General features: G+C 53.4%; 2 protein-coding genes across 9 annotated transcripts in view; one reads left to right on the top strand and one right to left on the bottom strand.

Annotated features, from left to right (window-relative positions):
* Safb (scaffold attachment factor B) overlaps positions 1-7444 on the bottom strand; it is a 23894-nt gene extending 16450 nt beyond the window's left edge. For both annotated transcript variants that reach the window (XM_051172816.1, XM_051172817.1), the window contains exons 1-2: positions 7265-7444; positions 3532-3616 (exon numbers count right to left, since the gene is read on the bottom strand). In XM_051172816.1, the coding sequence (XP_051028773.1) occupies positions 3532-3616; positions 7265-7444 (265 nt within the window). The remainder of the gene's footprint in view (positions 1-3531; positions 3617-7264) is intronic.
* The window catches only part of Safb2 (scaffold attachment factor B2), a 23395-nt gene continuing 16142 nt past the window's right edge, over positions 7358-14610 (top strand). For 3 of the 7 annotated variants that reach the window (XM_051172813.1, XM_051172810.1, XM_051172809.1), the window contains exons 1-5: positions 7358-7486; positions 7997-8256; positions 9424-9507; positions 13641-13708; positions 13785-13988. In XM_051172813.1, the coding sequence (XP_051028770.1) occupies positions 8046-8256; positions 9424-9507; positions 13641-13708; positions 13785-13988 (567 nt within the window). In that variant the 5' untranslated portion in view covers positions 7358-7486; positions 7997-8045. Of the gene's footprint in view, positions 7487-7996; positions 8257-9419; positions 9508-13640; positions 13709-13784; positions 13989-14610 lie in introns of those variants that run through there. The other 4 variants (XM_051172814.1, XM_051172812.1, XM_051172811.1 and 1 more) reach the window with 2 other exon arrangements.

Raw genomic sequence — 14610 nt, 5'->3', positions numbered from 1 at the left:
CACAGCAGCCTGCAGAGTACCCAGACCCTACAACTCAACAGAGACAACCACTGAAGGTGGGCAAGGGTGGGCAAGAATGCAGTGTACAGGTGGCCAGGGAGTCAGAGGCTAGAGACCAGGACTTCAGGGTCATCTGAACCACACCCCTAGGGGGAGACCAGCCTGGACTACTTTGGAATGCCAAAGTCTCTTTTTAGTGAGTTCTCAAAAACATATATTCCTTTTCCACATGTGGTGATAGGCACTTGCCATCCTAGCTGGCTGGGAGGCCGAGGCACAAAGAGCACCCTGGCCCAGAGGTTAAAGACCAGACTAGAGTCACAGCCAGAAGAATGGCAACAGCAAAATTTTAAGAAGTGCACCCCCACATCAGGGTGACAGAGAGTGACATCTGAGTACTCTGACACCTGGAAGACAGCTGTCAGAATCCTGAAACAGAATGAGGAGTTAAGATACCAGGGGTAGGGGCGGGAGAGATGGCTTAGTGGTTAAAAGCACTGACTGCTCTTCCAAAGGACCTGGGTTCAATTCCCAGCAACCACGTGGCAGCTCACAACTGTCTGTAACTCCAGTTCCAAGGGATCTGACACCCTTATATCAATGTACATAAAAGAAAGAAAGAAAAAAAGAAAGAAAGAAAAAAAGACAGCAGGCAGGGTTTGAATGACAACAGCTGCCATTGGCTCATGTATTTTTAAAGCTTTGTCCCCAGTTAGTAGAACTGTTTGGGCATGATTAGGGGCAAGGCCATTTTGGAGGAGGTGCATCACTGAGGGAAGGCTTTGAGGGTCAAAGTCCACAGCAGGCCCAGGGTCGCTCTTCAGCTACTGCCCCAGCGCCACGCCAGTCTACTCCAGCCATGGCCATGGACTGAGTCTCTGAAACCGAAAGCCAGTCCCCCAGTTAAATGTTTTCTTTTGTAAGAGTTGCCATGGTCACAATGTCTCTTCTCAGTAACAGAACTGTAACTGTGACAATGGGTAGAGGTGGCTGCTACCAACGCTGACAACCCAAGTTCAAGTCCTGGGGTCCACATGCTGGAAGGAGACAACACTCCTAAAAGCTGTCCTCTGACCTTCACATACACAAAACAAAATGTGTATATAAAAATAATGTGGGTGACTTGATAAGCTAGGGTGGGTGGGTAAGGGGGGGCTCCCCATTTTCAGAGGAACAGAGTAGGGGAAGGGAAGGGAGCGTGGGATTGGGAGGAGAGGAGGGAGGGGACTATGACTGGGATATAAAGTGAAGAAAGAAAGAGAAAAGAACATTGGGGGCGGAGGCTGGAGAGTTGGCTCAGTGGTTAAGAGCACATATTGGAGCCAGGCGTGGTGGTGCACGCCTTTAATCCCAGCACTCGGGAGGCAGAGGCAGGCGGATCGCTGTGAGTTCGAGGCCAGCCTGGTCTACAAAGCGAGTCCAGGACAGCCAGGGCTACACAGAGAAACCCTGTCTTGGGGGGGGGGGGTAGAGCACATACTGGCCAGGTGTGGTTACGCACACCTTTAATCCCAGTACTTAGGAGGCAGAGGCAGGAGGATCAATCGCTGTGAGTTCGAGGCCAGCCTGGTCTACAGAGCGATTCTAGGACAGCCAAGGCCACACGGAGAAACCCTGTCTTTAAAAAAAAAAAAAAAGCTGGGCGTGGTGGCGCACGCCTTTAATCCCAGCACTTGGGAGGCAGAGGCAGGCGGATCGCTGTGAGTTCGAGGCCAGCCTGGTCTACAAAGTGAGTTCAGGACAGCCAAGGCTACACAGAGAAACCCTGTCTCGAAAAACCAAAAAAAAAAAAAAAAAAAAAAAGCACATACTGTTCCTGCAGGGAACTTGAGTTCAGTTCCTGGCACCTACATCCTGGGGAAGGATCTGATGCCATCTTATGGCCTCTGTGGGCACTGAGCTGAGCTGATCCATAGCATGAACCAAAGTTTTTTGTAAACTTTTTATTTTTGCTCATGCTTATGTGTCTGTCACATGTGCACTGATGCTCACTGAGCCAGAAGAGGCATCAGTCCCCAAGCCCTGGACTGACAGGCAAATGTGGGCCACTTGATGTGGGTGTTGGGCACCAAGTCATGTCCTCTGCACAAGCATATGTGTTCTTAAAACGGAGCCAATTCTCCAGCTCCTTGACATTTTTTCAGACTGTTTCAAACAGGCCTCAAACTTGTGGCAATTACCCTGCCTCTGCCTCCAGTGAACTTTTCATTTTGGTATGGTGTTGGAACCAAGACCCGGTGGGAATGCTAGGCAAGCTCCGTCCACTATGCCACACAACCAGCTGAGGACAGATGGTCCTACCATGCTGAGGGGAATAACAAACATTAAGGGTTTTGTAGAACACCACCAATTTGTATATAGTGCACATGTGGTGTGGTATGCATGCCTGGCAGACGGGACAGCGGTGTCTCCCACTTCCTCGGTAGCTAGGCTGGCCAGCAGCTGAGCGCCTGGGATCATCTTGTCTCTACCTCCCAATCACCAGGGTTACACACCTGGCTTATACTCAGGTGCTGAGGCCTCTAGCTCACCCTCACACTTACACAGCAGCACTCTCATGTACTGTGCCGTCGCCACAGGCCACGACGAGTTTTTTTCCTTTGTTTTGAGATAGGTTCTCAATGTGGAGCTTTGGGCCTGAAACCTGCTGTGTATACCACGCAGACCTTGAACTTGGAGATCCTCCTGCCTCTGTATCACCGAGGTCTGTATCAGTGGTCTTTTTCAGATTTTAAGGAAAGCAAATGCATGAGACTGCATGTGCACATGTCTATTGTCTAGTGAGCAGACATACAGGAAGGCAGGTACGCCCTTACTGTGACAGCTCTGATTGGGAAGGAATGCCAACTTTGCACTTTAACTCATACATCTGGCAAAACATCCGAACAAGAACTTGTTTTTACTAAAAAGGCAAAAAGCAAGTAAAACGGGAGACCCTGGGGGCACTCCCAAGCAGGGCTGTCTTAAGTCATTTCCCGTAGGCGGGCCAAAGCAGCACCTTGGGCCACAGAGGTGAGCGGAGCTCTTTCACTACCCATCCACATGGGCAGCATGGCTTCTACTGTGCCACTCCGCCCCTACCCCGCCAGCTAACAGCTCAACCTCACAGTGACTAAGACATCATCTCCAGCAGCCCCAACCCACCTGATTTTGTCAAGTTCCCAGAACTCCAATTTCACAAAAATGACAAGACAGATAGCAAGACGAAGTAGGGAAGTGGCCATAGGCTGGACACAGCAGTCATGGGCAGAAGTGGGGTAAGGGTAGGGGCCCTGTCAGATGGGGAGGTCCACTGTGTGGTGTGGAATCAACCGCGTCGGTGGTGGCCTGGTAGTACAGGGCCTGTATTTTCTGGCAGCTGAGGCAATGAGAGGCTCTATATGAAGCTGAAAGACCATACCTCAATCCATCCCCACTGAGTGCTCAGGCCCTATGCGGGAGGGGACAGCAGGCAAGCAGGCAGGGCTTCCTGAAGGCTCTGTACCCACAGGGCACCTATGGCACCGACACAGTGGCCCACAGGCTCCATACCTTTGCTGGGCCTCTTAGGCATCTTCTTGTTGCCTTCTGAGGTGACTTCAATTTCATCAGGATTCCCACCTTCATCTTCAATGGCCTGAAGGGACAGTAGGAGAAAGGCCAACCAATAAAACCACAGGCAGCAAAGCAGCCCCATAGCTTGAGGCAGAGATAGGAGGCTCACCTGAGCCTGCAGTTTGAGCAGCCTGCTCAACACAGGGAGTGCCCAGCTCCAAGCCAACCATAAAGGACACCCATGCCCAGGCTTGCTCACAGGGTGTAGGAGCCCAGCTGCTGCTACCTGCCACCCTGACTCTACAAACAGCTGTCCTGCTGCGTATGGAATGGGGGCCCTAGAAACATCACCTGGTAGCTCTTTCTTGGTTTTTGAGACAGGGTTTCTCTGTGTAGCCTGGCTGTCCTGGACTCGCTCTGTAGACCAGGCTGGCCTCGAACTCACAAGAAATCCTCCTGCCTCTAGCTCCCAAGCGCTGGGATTAAAGGCGTGCGCCAAGCCCAGGCCCCTGATGGCTTTTCTAAGGTAATGTTGCTTGGCTTCACTTTCTCATTTTTCTTTTCCCTAGTCCCTCAACATAGGATCTCTCCCTGAATGTGGGACTAGGCTGGCAGCCAGCAAGTTCCTAGGACCATAGCTGCAGGCAGCTAAACTTAGCTTTTTATAGGAGTCCTGGGGCTTTGAATTCAGGTGCTCAGGCCTATGTTGTGAGTGCTCTTTCTCAACAAGTGCTCTTTTCTTTTTTAGGTTTTTCAAGACATGGTTTCTCTGTGCAATAGTCCAGGCTGTCCTAGACTCGATTTGCAGACCAGGCTGGCCTTGAACTTGCAAGAGATCCAGCTACCTGCCTTCCGAGTGCTGGGATTAAAGGTGCGTGCCACACTCACTACCAGCAAGCACTCTTGATCCCTAATGACAGTAGCCAGCACCACTGCAAGACTGTCCTAGAGACTCCTTGAGTCATGGAGGTAACTGCTTAGAAATTTGGACTCTTCCACCTCATGTGTCCCTGAGAGATGACACTCCAACTTCCCCGGCTTCACAGTTCCCAGACTATGCCTATACACAAGACACACTGACCTACTGGGGGTGGGGTGGGGGAAAGAGAAGGGCAGCTGGGACCCTGCTGTTCCCTCCTGAGACATGTAGAACATCTGTCTAGAAGTCCCATTTCACACCCAAGGATGTCATTTGGTGAGCAATGGCCCAGCTTAGCAAGGGCCCCAAGCATGTTATGTGTGTCACTACCAACTGTGTCTATTATGAACCTCAGGGCTCTGGGGCCCCTTTCTCCTCACAGCCCTGTCAACACTGCCCCAGGGAATGAAATGAGACACCTTTTCTGCTGCATGTCTCTCATCCTGAGGATGTTTGAAAGTTGACAGTCCCCTGAGAGAAGGCACCAGGAGTGCCCTCAGAACTCCAAGCGCAGGCAACTCTTCCCAGACCCCCAGGGGCTTCCTGTGGTGCAGAAGGGCACAAAGGTAAGCTGGCAGGGGACCACAGACAAGTTCCACCAGCAGCCCCTGTCCTCTCTCTGGGGACAGTCAGCTTTGAAACATCCCCAGGGTAAGGGACATGCTGTAGGGAGGTATCTCATTTAATTCCTTGGGGGGTGGTATGACAGGGTTGCCCCTCCCAGGCCACATCAGAACCCCACCCCTACCAGCTGCTCCTCTACCCCCCTTCTCCCACTCCACTAAAAAACAAAACAAAACAAAACAGGAGATGGCCACCAGCTGGGAGACAGCAGGCAGAGACAGGACTGCAGACCTGCCATTGGATCTGACAAACATACTAGGGTGTAAGTAGAAACAAATCAGGGCCTCTCTGTGCCCCCCAAGCCTTTCTGTATCCCCCAAGAGGACAATGAGGACAGTTTCCAGAAGCCCACCCTCAGCTTCCAGTCTCAAAAGAGCGCTTGGTGCTGCCAAGGCTGACAGGTGCTTCACTGGCAGGCTGGGCACTGCCCTGGCCATCCCCTCCCACACTCTGCATGTTCTGTAGGTGACACCAGTGCGAGGGAACTTCTTGCCCATTCCAATAAAGATGCAATGTCCACAAAGAATGGAAAGGGAGTGGGCTCAGTAGGTAGAGTTCAGTAGGTAGGGTGCCTGGCCAGGCCTCTACCCCCCAGCACCTCCTCTCATGAGCATGTATGTCATGTACCCACATGTACACTTTGCAAGTGGCCAGAAGGCAGCCTCAGCTACCTATCCTTCAGGCACCATCCCCCTGTCTTATGGACTTGGCTAGATTAGCCAGCCAGTAAGCCTCAGGGATCTCCTGTCTCTGAGCACTGGGATTGTGACTAGCACTCCACCTGGCTTTTTTTTTTTTTTCCCCTGAGTGCTGGGAACAGAACTCAGGCCCTCATATTGCTGCCTCCTCTTGCTTGCCCCACCATCTTCTCTGAACAGAAATTATGACTACTTTGGGGTTCGAGTGGATCCAGGAGGGTGGATGTATCTCCAGCTCCCATGTGCAAGAGAGAAGCAGGCAAGGGGCCACATCCAAAAGCCAGAGGGGACAGCTTCTCATGGTGTAAAAGACACACAGAGACACAAAGTATGCTTTTGAAGATGGGGCTCAGAGTCCCCATCTAAAACGACAAAAGATCACCCTAAGAAGACTAATTTGTTTACCCTCACCAGGCTTCAAGCCAAGGTCCTGTCCCTGTGACACCTGCCCTACCCTTAAAGGCAAACCGCTACCATTTCGAACTGAGGGACAGACACAGAAGGGGTTAAAGGTCTTCCCCACAGTTAGGCCACTGAGGAGGGCAACAGAGTTGAGCTCCCCTACCTGCCCCAGGGCTCAGGCTGAGCCTGGGGTGTGTGCTATGGCTCCAAGGGCCTCTGCAATGCTGGGCAAGCATGCTTCCACTGATCTATGTGCTTAGCCCTCTTTATTTTTTTCCAGACAGGGTCTCATACATCCCAAGACGGTCTCAAACTTCTAAACTTCCTGCCTCCATCACTCCCAGGCGTAGGAAGTATTAGGGATAGAACTCAGGCTTTCTGTATGGAAGGAAAGTCCTCTACCAACTGAGTAAGTAGCCTCTACTTTACATTTTGAAACAGGCTTGCTAAGTTGCCCAAGTTTGCTTCACCACTCCCCTCCCTCAACCTGTCCTCTGGGCTGGCCTGAACACCGCTGGTTGTTGGCTGGTCTGAACACCTTCTATAGCCCAGGTTGGCCTTGAACTCGCATCTGACTCACCTTCATCACATACCTTCCCTAGCCTTGTCCAAAGCAAAGAGTTAAAAACACTTGCTCTGCTTCCCCCCCCCCCCCTGGGCTACCTCTTCCGGTTGTCTATGAACTCCGAGGGTTCCTAAGGTTTCGTCTCCCCACGGGTCACTCTGTCTCCCCCCCACCCAAAAAAAACCAAACCACCTGTTCTGCCTCGGGGGCCGAAAAGGGACTTGAGCTCGAATCCCGCCACAAGCTGACCCTACTAGGTGACCTTGGCCGAGTCCCCTACCGTCCCCAGTTGGGGATGGGGCTAAAGCAGCACAGGGAACGCGACGTCACCGACCCCCAGAACCGGTTCGTGGTGACATCGCTTCAGGTCCCATCGCTGCGGCGTCGGGATTCGAACTTCTACCCCACCCCACCCCCCGAGCCCGAGCGAAAGCGCGCGCGGTGCAAAGGCCACAGGCCGCCGCGGACCCGGCGGTGGGCGTCGCCATGGCGACCGCGGGGGTCCCCCCCAGCGAACCTCACCTTCCTCAGCCGCTCCATCAGCACGCTCTTGTTGCCGCTCGAATCGAGGTTCCGCTTCCGCAGCTCCGCCCGCAGGTCGATCACCCGCAGGTCGCTGAGCCGCCGCGTCCCGGTCTCTGACGCCGCGGAGCTCACGGCCGCCGCACCCGCGTCTCCTAAACCCGACAGAGTCTCCGCCATTCCAGGGACCCTGGCTCCGTCGCCCACTTCACACAGAACCGGGTCGGTGGGTTTGCGTGTGTGTGTTTTTTGGATTTATTATTATTATTATTTTTGAATCTCGGCTCTCTTACCACAAAATGGCGCCGCCTGAGAGGGAACCGCTCCAGCCTCCCCTGAGGCACAACTCGTCACTGCGCAGGCGCTGCCGGCGCGAGACCGACGCGCTCAGACGCCTCTGCACAAGCGCTGTGAGCGGAGCGGCTAAGAAGGCGCAGGCGCGCTGTGCCGGGTCTCCCTCTTGCCATGGACCACGACGCATGCGTGCTGCAGTTCCTGCGCCTGCGCGTTGAGGTGGGGGGGGCGACTGCTCGGCTTCGGAGCGGCGGCTGCAGAGCGGTGCGCGTGCGCAGCCGCAAACCGAAGCAAGGGGATGGGGGCGGGTTGGAGCGTTGCGCATGCGCATCAGCGAACCTAGGCTAGAGGGCACTTGGGCCCAGAAGGTGTGGCAGAGAGGCGCGCCTGCGCAGCCGCAAAGAGAGGCGGGAGGAAGTGAGTGCGTTTTCCTCCTAGGTGACGCCATTTTGTGCTCAGAGCCGCCACCGCTGCGGGCCGCGGGTGTATGAGGTTCCGGAGTGAGAGCAGTTGTCGCGGAAACGAGGATGGCGGAACCTGTGACCGGCTCCGGCGACCCCGGCTGCGATCTGGTCGCCTCGGATGCCGGGACGCGGCGGCTCAGCGATCTGCGGGTGATCGACCTGAGGGCGGAGCTGAAGAAGCGGAACCTGGATACGGGCGGCAACAAGAGTGTGTTGATGGAGCGGCTGAGGAAGGTGAGGGGATCGGGTTGGCACCGGGAACCCGCGCACGTCCTGCTCCTCCCTCAGGCTCAGGGCCTCCCAGCCCGAGTCCCCAGCCCGGTCTGAGCTGTCACTCACGGGGGGAGCCCCGGCTGTGTGACCTTGGCCAGCCGATGCCCCTCTCTGGCTCGCTTAGCCGTTTGCGCCAGGGTTTGCACGAGCGAGGCCTTGTTGGGTAGCACGGTGGCCCTTAGCATGTCTCTCCACGGCTTTGCCTCGGCATCTCTCTTCCCCTTCTCCCACCTCAAGTTTACTCTTCTGGACAATTTGTCAGTCGGTCCCGTAATTGCCTCTCTCTTCACGGTCCAAGCCCGCTCCCCAGTTTTGGTCCCCTTGCGCTTCCTTGGCTTGGAGCATGGTTGTCATCTTGTATCAGCGTGAGATGTCACCTCCCTGTCCCTCTGTCTTGTCTGATGTACTAAGCACTTGACACAAAGTTGCCTGTGTGGAGCAGGGTCCTTGAGGGTTAGGGCCTTGCGATTACTTGCAGGTGGAAGACACCAGAATACTTGGAGTGAAAATTACTATGTTCTGAATTTCCGCATTGAAAGTCAGCCCCACTCCACCGCCTTTATTTGGGAATCTCCGGTAGCCCAGACGGGCCTCGGCCTTGCTGTGTAGCCCAGGCTAGCCTTGATTCCCCCCCCCCCATCACATCCCAAATGCTGGAATTACAGGTGTCACTGTGATAAAGCTAATGATAGCCTTTTGAACCCCACTCAGCCCTTTGCTCTGCCTGACTCAGGGAAAGGTTTCCTGCCATCGTCCCTGTGTCTGAGGAAGGGGCGGTGGGAGTGGAAGATGAATTATCAACATCCCTGATTTGGGGGTAATACTTGGATTTTATTTATTTTTGCCTGTGCTGGGGATTATATCTAGGGCTCCATGCCACCAGGGAGTGTTGTGTGACCACAACCTGCTGATCCTGATTTTACAATCCAGGCTTTCAGCCTCCCTTTCTCTGGGTACTGGGCTGTGTGCAGGAACAGGGTGAGTGATGCCTGAAGCTATCTCGTGAACACTTGCTGTCTGCAGGGATGGCTTTACCTTCTTATCTGTGAGGTGACTACTTAGAAAGAACAGCTTGTGCCAGGCCCTCTGAGTAACATTTACAAGTCTACCCTCTTTCTTGTCAGGCAGTTAAGGATGAAGGCCAGGAGCCGGAGGAGGTCAGCATCAGCTGGGGATCCGCGAGCAAGAGGGCTGTAAAGAGATGCACCAAAGGTACCGCCTGCCTGTGTTGCTGTGGGCCCGGGGAGTGGGTGTCAAGACAGTGACTGTGGTCTGTATGTTGCAGTATGGGTACTTAGACATGCATGTGTGGGTCAGCTTTGGTGTCACATTGTCCGCCTTGGTTTTTGTTTTTGTCTTAAGGTCTATCTTATGAGTGAGTGTTTGCCTCCGTGTGATTGCACATGTGTGCAGTGCCCACAGAGATGAGATCCCTTAGAACTGGGTCAGGAATGGTGTAAGCCTCCATGTGGGTGGGGGTCAGTGCTCTTAACTGCTGAACCATCTGAACCGTCTTCTTAGCGATCTGGCTGGGCTGCTGACCTGTAGGTCCTGGGATCTTTCATCTCTGTGCCCCAGCAAGCACTGGGATCACAAGTGCCCTCATGGCCTTCATGATGTGCTGGGATTGAATCCAGGCCCTGAAGCTGGCATGGCAAGTGTTTTGCCAGTTGAGCCGTCTGTCCATTGCCTGAAGTTTTGCCAGTGTGGCTTCTAGAAAGACAGCTTTTTCCCCCCCTTTTTCTATCCGCCCCCCCATCAGCACTCCAGGCTGATGTCAAGTGGATGGCGAGCTCCAAGTTGGCCTGGCTACATGAGATTCTTGTTTGGGGGGGAAAAAAACCAGTTCAGGGCTGGTGAAAGGGCTTAGCTACCAAAGGTGCTTGTTGCTGAGTCTGAGGAGCTGTTCGATCCTTGACACCCAACTGGCTTCCAAGAGTTGACCTCTGACTTCCTCCTGCACACTGAGGCACACACATGCCTGTGCTCATAGAGACCCATCATACAGTAAACAATATCTTAAAGCTGTAGCCTGGAGGCCTAGTGCCGCCCTGGCTGCTTGTGTTGTAAACACTTGCCTGACCTGACTCAAGCATATCAGATCAATGGACAAAGTTGTCAAATGAGCCTGGGGTGCATGCCCATGTGCCTGCCTGTGTGCGCGCTGTCTGGTGTGGATGGGAGGGTGCCTGCTTGGGCAGAGCTGGAGGCATTTGGGAGTGTGGTATTTGGTATGTGCTGGCCTGTGGCTTCTAGGCCAGCCAGAGGCTCTGTGAAGGCAGAACTCTGAGCCCAGTGGTTCTCTGAGCACCACTTTCTGGCAGAGTAGGGGAAGTTTCAGGATGTCACAGCTGCTGCCTCTTACAAGTGGGAGTGACTCCAGTAAGAGGGTTAGGATGGGCAAGTGCAAGAAATCCTGCATTTGTCCCAGAACCCCCCAAATGCAGGTGAACTCACTGCACACTGAATGGTTCTGACTAGTGAGGGGCCTGCAATGCATGCTGGATTGGCTAGTCAGTGTGTCCCTTGTGCTAGCGTTGAGCAACCATCAGTGTGTCATGCTATGTCCCATGAAGGTACTGCATGTCCTAGGAAGCGCCTGAGTGTTCCGAGTCCTGCTCTCCAGCTGAACTGCTCTGTGCACCAGAGATTATTTGGTCCTGCTAATTGAATCAGGCCACCAGGCAGTGCCTAGCCATTGACGACATAGGGTCTTGGCCTGGGTTTAGTTTGTTGTTAGTCAAAGACTTGAGAGGTTTGGGTTTTTTGTTTTGTTGGTTAATTTTTTAAAAAGATTTATTTATTTTACGTATATGAGTGCTCTATCTGTATGTACACTTGCATGCCAGAAGAGGGCACCAGATCTCATCATAGGTGGTTGCGAGCCACCGTGTGTTCCTGAAGGTTTCTTTTTGTGTTTTTGTCTATGTGGGTTGGTGTGCGTATGCATATGGAGGTTTGAGGTCAACAGTGAGTTCATCTCAGCTGTTGTCCATGTTAGTTCCTGGATAGGTTGTCATTGGCCTGGACCAGCAGGTTCTGCCTGGCTGGTTGACCACCAACTCTAGGGATCCTCCTGTCTCCACCTCCCCAGCATTCCTCAGATAACATCCACCTTGATTGCTTAGTGTTTTTTGCACTTTATGTGTATGTGAATGTGCACCCATGGGCACATGTACACGCATGCAACAGTGCAAGTGCAGAGATGAGAGAGCGCTTGCTAGGAGCCAGGTCTCTCCACCATGTGTGATCCAGGAATCAAACTCAGATCACCAGGCTTGGCAGCAGCTGCTTTACTCATTGAGCTGTGTTGCCTCATTGGTTTTTTATTTTAGCGCTTCTGTGAGTCTAGTGGCCCACGCGTGGTTCCAGAGGACAGCTTTACACAGTTGGTTCTGAGGATGGAACTTGGACACCGGATTCCAGAGGGAGAGTTGGTAATGGGGAAGGACATGCCAGCAAGCCGGGGGTCATGAAGCCGGGGTCATGTTTTCATCCATACACAGGAAGCAGCGAGAGAGAACAGAAGTGCAGTGAGGCTCTCAGAGGCTTCTCACAGCGACAAACACCCTTTAGCAAGCAGCAGTTCCCTATCTGTGTGTTGCGACCCCTTTGAGATCAAACGACCCTTTCACAGGGGTCACCTAAGGCCGTCAGAAAACACGGGCGTTTACATCGTGGTTCATAACAGTAGCAGAGTTACAGTTGTAAAGTAGCCACGGAATGATTGTGTGACTGGGGGGCAGCACAGCATGAGGGGCTGTATTAGTGGGCTGCAGCCTTAGGGAGATTGAGAGCCACTATTTGTTTTTGTTTGTTTGTTCCCTGGTTTTTCGAGACAGGGTTTCTCTGTGTAGCCTTGGCTGTCCTGGACTCGCTTTATAGACCAGGCTGGCCTTGAACTCACAGCGATCCCCCGCCTCTGCCTCCCGAGTGCTGGGATTACAGGTGTGCGCCACCACGCCCGGCTGAGAGCCACTGTTCTAAGGGTCCATAGTCTCCTCAGACAGCGCAGGGAGCTGGCACGGTGCTCACACACCCGACATTGCCGTCCAAACCACACATGGCAAGCACTTTGGTCCACTCAGGGCTAGGGCTGCAAGTTCAGCTGAGCTCTCTGGCCAGACAGTACCCAGCACTTCTGTCCTCACCTCCCCAGCTCTGGAAAGACGAGGGCAGATTTCGCCGCACCAGCATTTAAGTGGGTGTTGGGGACTGAGTTCAGAGTACAACTGTTCTTTTAATGATGATGTTTGGGATTTGTTTATGGTTTTATGACTTTCCCAGTATTCAATGTTTTGGAAGTACTTGGTATGTTGGTGTATGGAACCAAGAAAGAGGGGGGGGTGGACAGAAGGCCCCTGAGTTGGGAACACCTGCTATGTCCCCCCTGGGGCAGTGTGCTGTGGGCTGTGCAACATCCTGGGCATTGCATGCTAGTTACATCCACTGGAAAGCCAAGGATGCTGTTTCTTCCTCCCAGGTCTTGAGCTTTGAGTGACACTCAGGAGTTGCCATCTGTCCTCCTTGGTGCAGTTAGGACACTCGTACAGAGTTTATTATCTTTCACAAAACTATTGATGGTGCTCAGTATGCTGCAAATTTGCCTTAAAAACATTTGTGGAGCCGAAGTGGCTCCCTCAGCAGAGTTCCTGCGACAAAATCATGAAGGTAGGCCTGAGCTCAGGTCCCCAGCACCTACAGGACACCCAAATGTGCTGTGTATCCAAAACCACAGGGCTGGGCTGGTAGACACAGGACAGTCCATGGGCTGAATCAGCAGGCTCCAGGCCAGTGAGACCCTGTACTAGGAAAGAGCGTGGATAACAACTGACGGAGACAGCCATTGTTGACCTCAACACCGCATACAGCTGTCCGTGTACCACGCAAGACCAGTGCTCAGTTGCAGAGCAAGCATTCTGGTGAACACCTGCAGGGAGCTGAAAGCAAGTAGACCCAGTCAGCAGGCTGAGCTGGCCACAGACAGCGCTGCAGGTGTTCACATGCTTGCCCAGCTAGCAGTGAAGTTTCCATTCTCAGGTGCTTGTTGCCTCGTGTGATGGAGAGGCAGAGACAGGCAGCTCTCCGGGTCTACATAGCAAGTTCCAGACCAGTCAAGCTCTTTACCTCTGTATTTTGAGGTGTTTAGTTTGGAGCGATTTTAAGATCTCTTAAAGCTGTTTTATGCTGTGCTAGGGTGATTGAAGTCTTGGCTTAGACACCCACAGAGACAGGATCCCTACAATATGGACAAATGGCTAACAACATGCAATTGTGTTGTCCCCGTCAACTAATTCTGAGGCTGGCTCTGGACTCTAACCCAACTGACACTGTTCTATAATTAGGACCCAAGATGGAGGAGGAGGAGGGCGTCGAGGACAACGGCCTGGAGGAAGATTCCAAAGATGGGCAGGTGTGTTGGGCCTGGGGACGGCACACCTTCCCATGCTCCATGGTCTTGGTAACTGACACCCTCACTCCCCTCACAGGACCGGGTTGTGACTCTGCAGAGTTCACAAGACAGGGACACTATGGATACAGGTGTACCAGATGGGACAGAGGCTGAGGACCTCAGTGAGCCCTGCCTGAGGGAGGGCAGCACCAACGACCACGTTCTTCATGCCTTCGTTGACAGTAAAGAGTACGTGGCCGCGCAGCTGGGACAGCTTCCAGCTCAGCTCCTGGAGCATGCTGTAGGTAACTTGCAGCCACGCGTGCACCAGCGGCCCCAGGGGTTCAGCATCAAGGCTACCTAGGCCCTGGTAGAACCAGAGTTTAATCTCTCCACAGCCAGGTGCCGGTAGCCACTGCTCCAGGATAGTGCAGGGCGTGCTATGGACTCACAAGGGAGACAGGTGTGTGGGTGGCATGAAGGCTGCTCAGGTCATGGGGTCTTTTAATTGCTGTGGAAACACACTCAACACAACAGGCTGTTGTCGGGTGCTGCTGTCAGCTCTGAAGGCCTGAGGCCAGCACAGGTCTGTCCAATGGGCACCTGCCATACTGTGCATGGCACTCACCAGCTAGTCGATTCTGTGTAGCATGTGGTATCCTTCTTGCAGTGCTTGCTGAGATTCAGTTTCAGCTGAGGTCAGGAGAGTCTGAATATCTGTGGGCTTTAGATAAACTGGAGGCTCTCCACTCAGTACAGTCTGAGTCGTGGCCTCAGGACAGGCTCTCTTGGCTGCAGGCATTGTCCTGGATCTCAAAGTAAAAAGAGAAAGGCAACTCAGTGGGCCTCTGAGCCTCACATGCCCAAGCATGCATACGTCAATAAGGAGTAAGAGGAGGATGGAAGTAGTGGAGCTGAGCCAG

This window comes from Acomys russatus, chromosome 31 (assembly GCF_903995435.1).
Source record: "Acomys russatus chromosome 31, mAcoRus1.1, whole genome shotgun sequence".
In the NCBI taxonomy this organism is placed as follows: Eukaryota; Metazoa; Chordata; class Mammalia; order Rodentia; family Muridae; genus Acomys; species Acomys russatus.
Note: the sequence above shows the minus strand (reverse complement) of the source record. Positions and strands in the feature narration are given on the sequence as shown.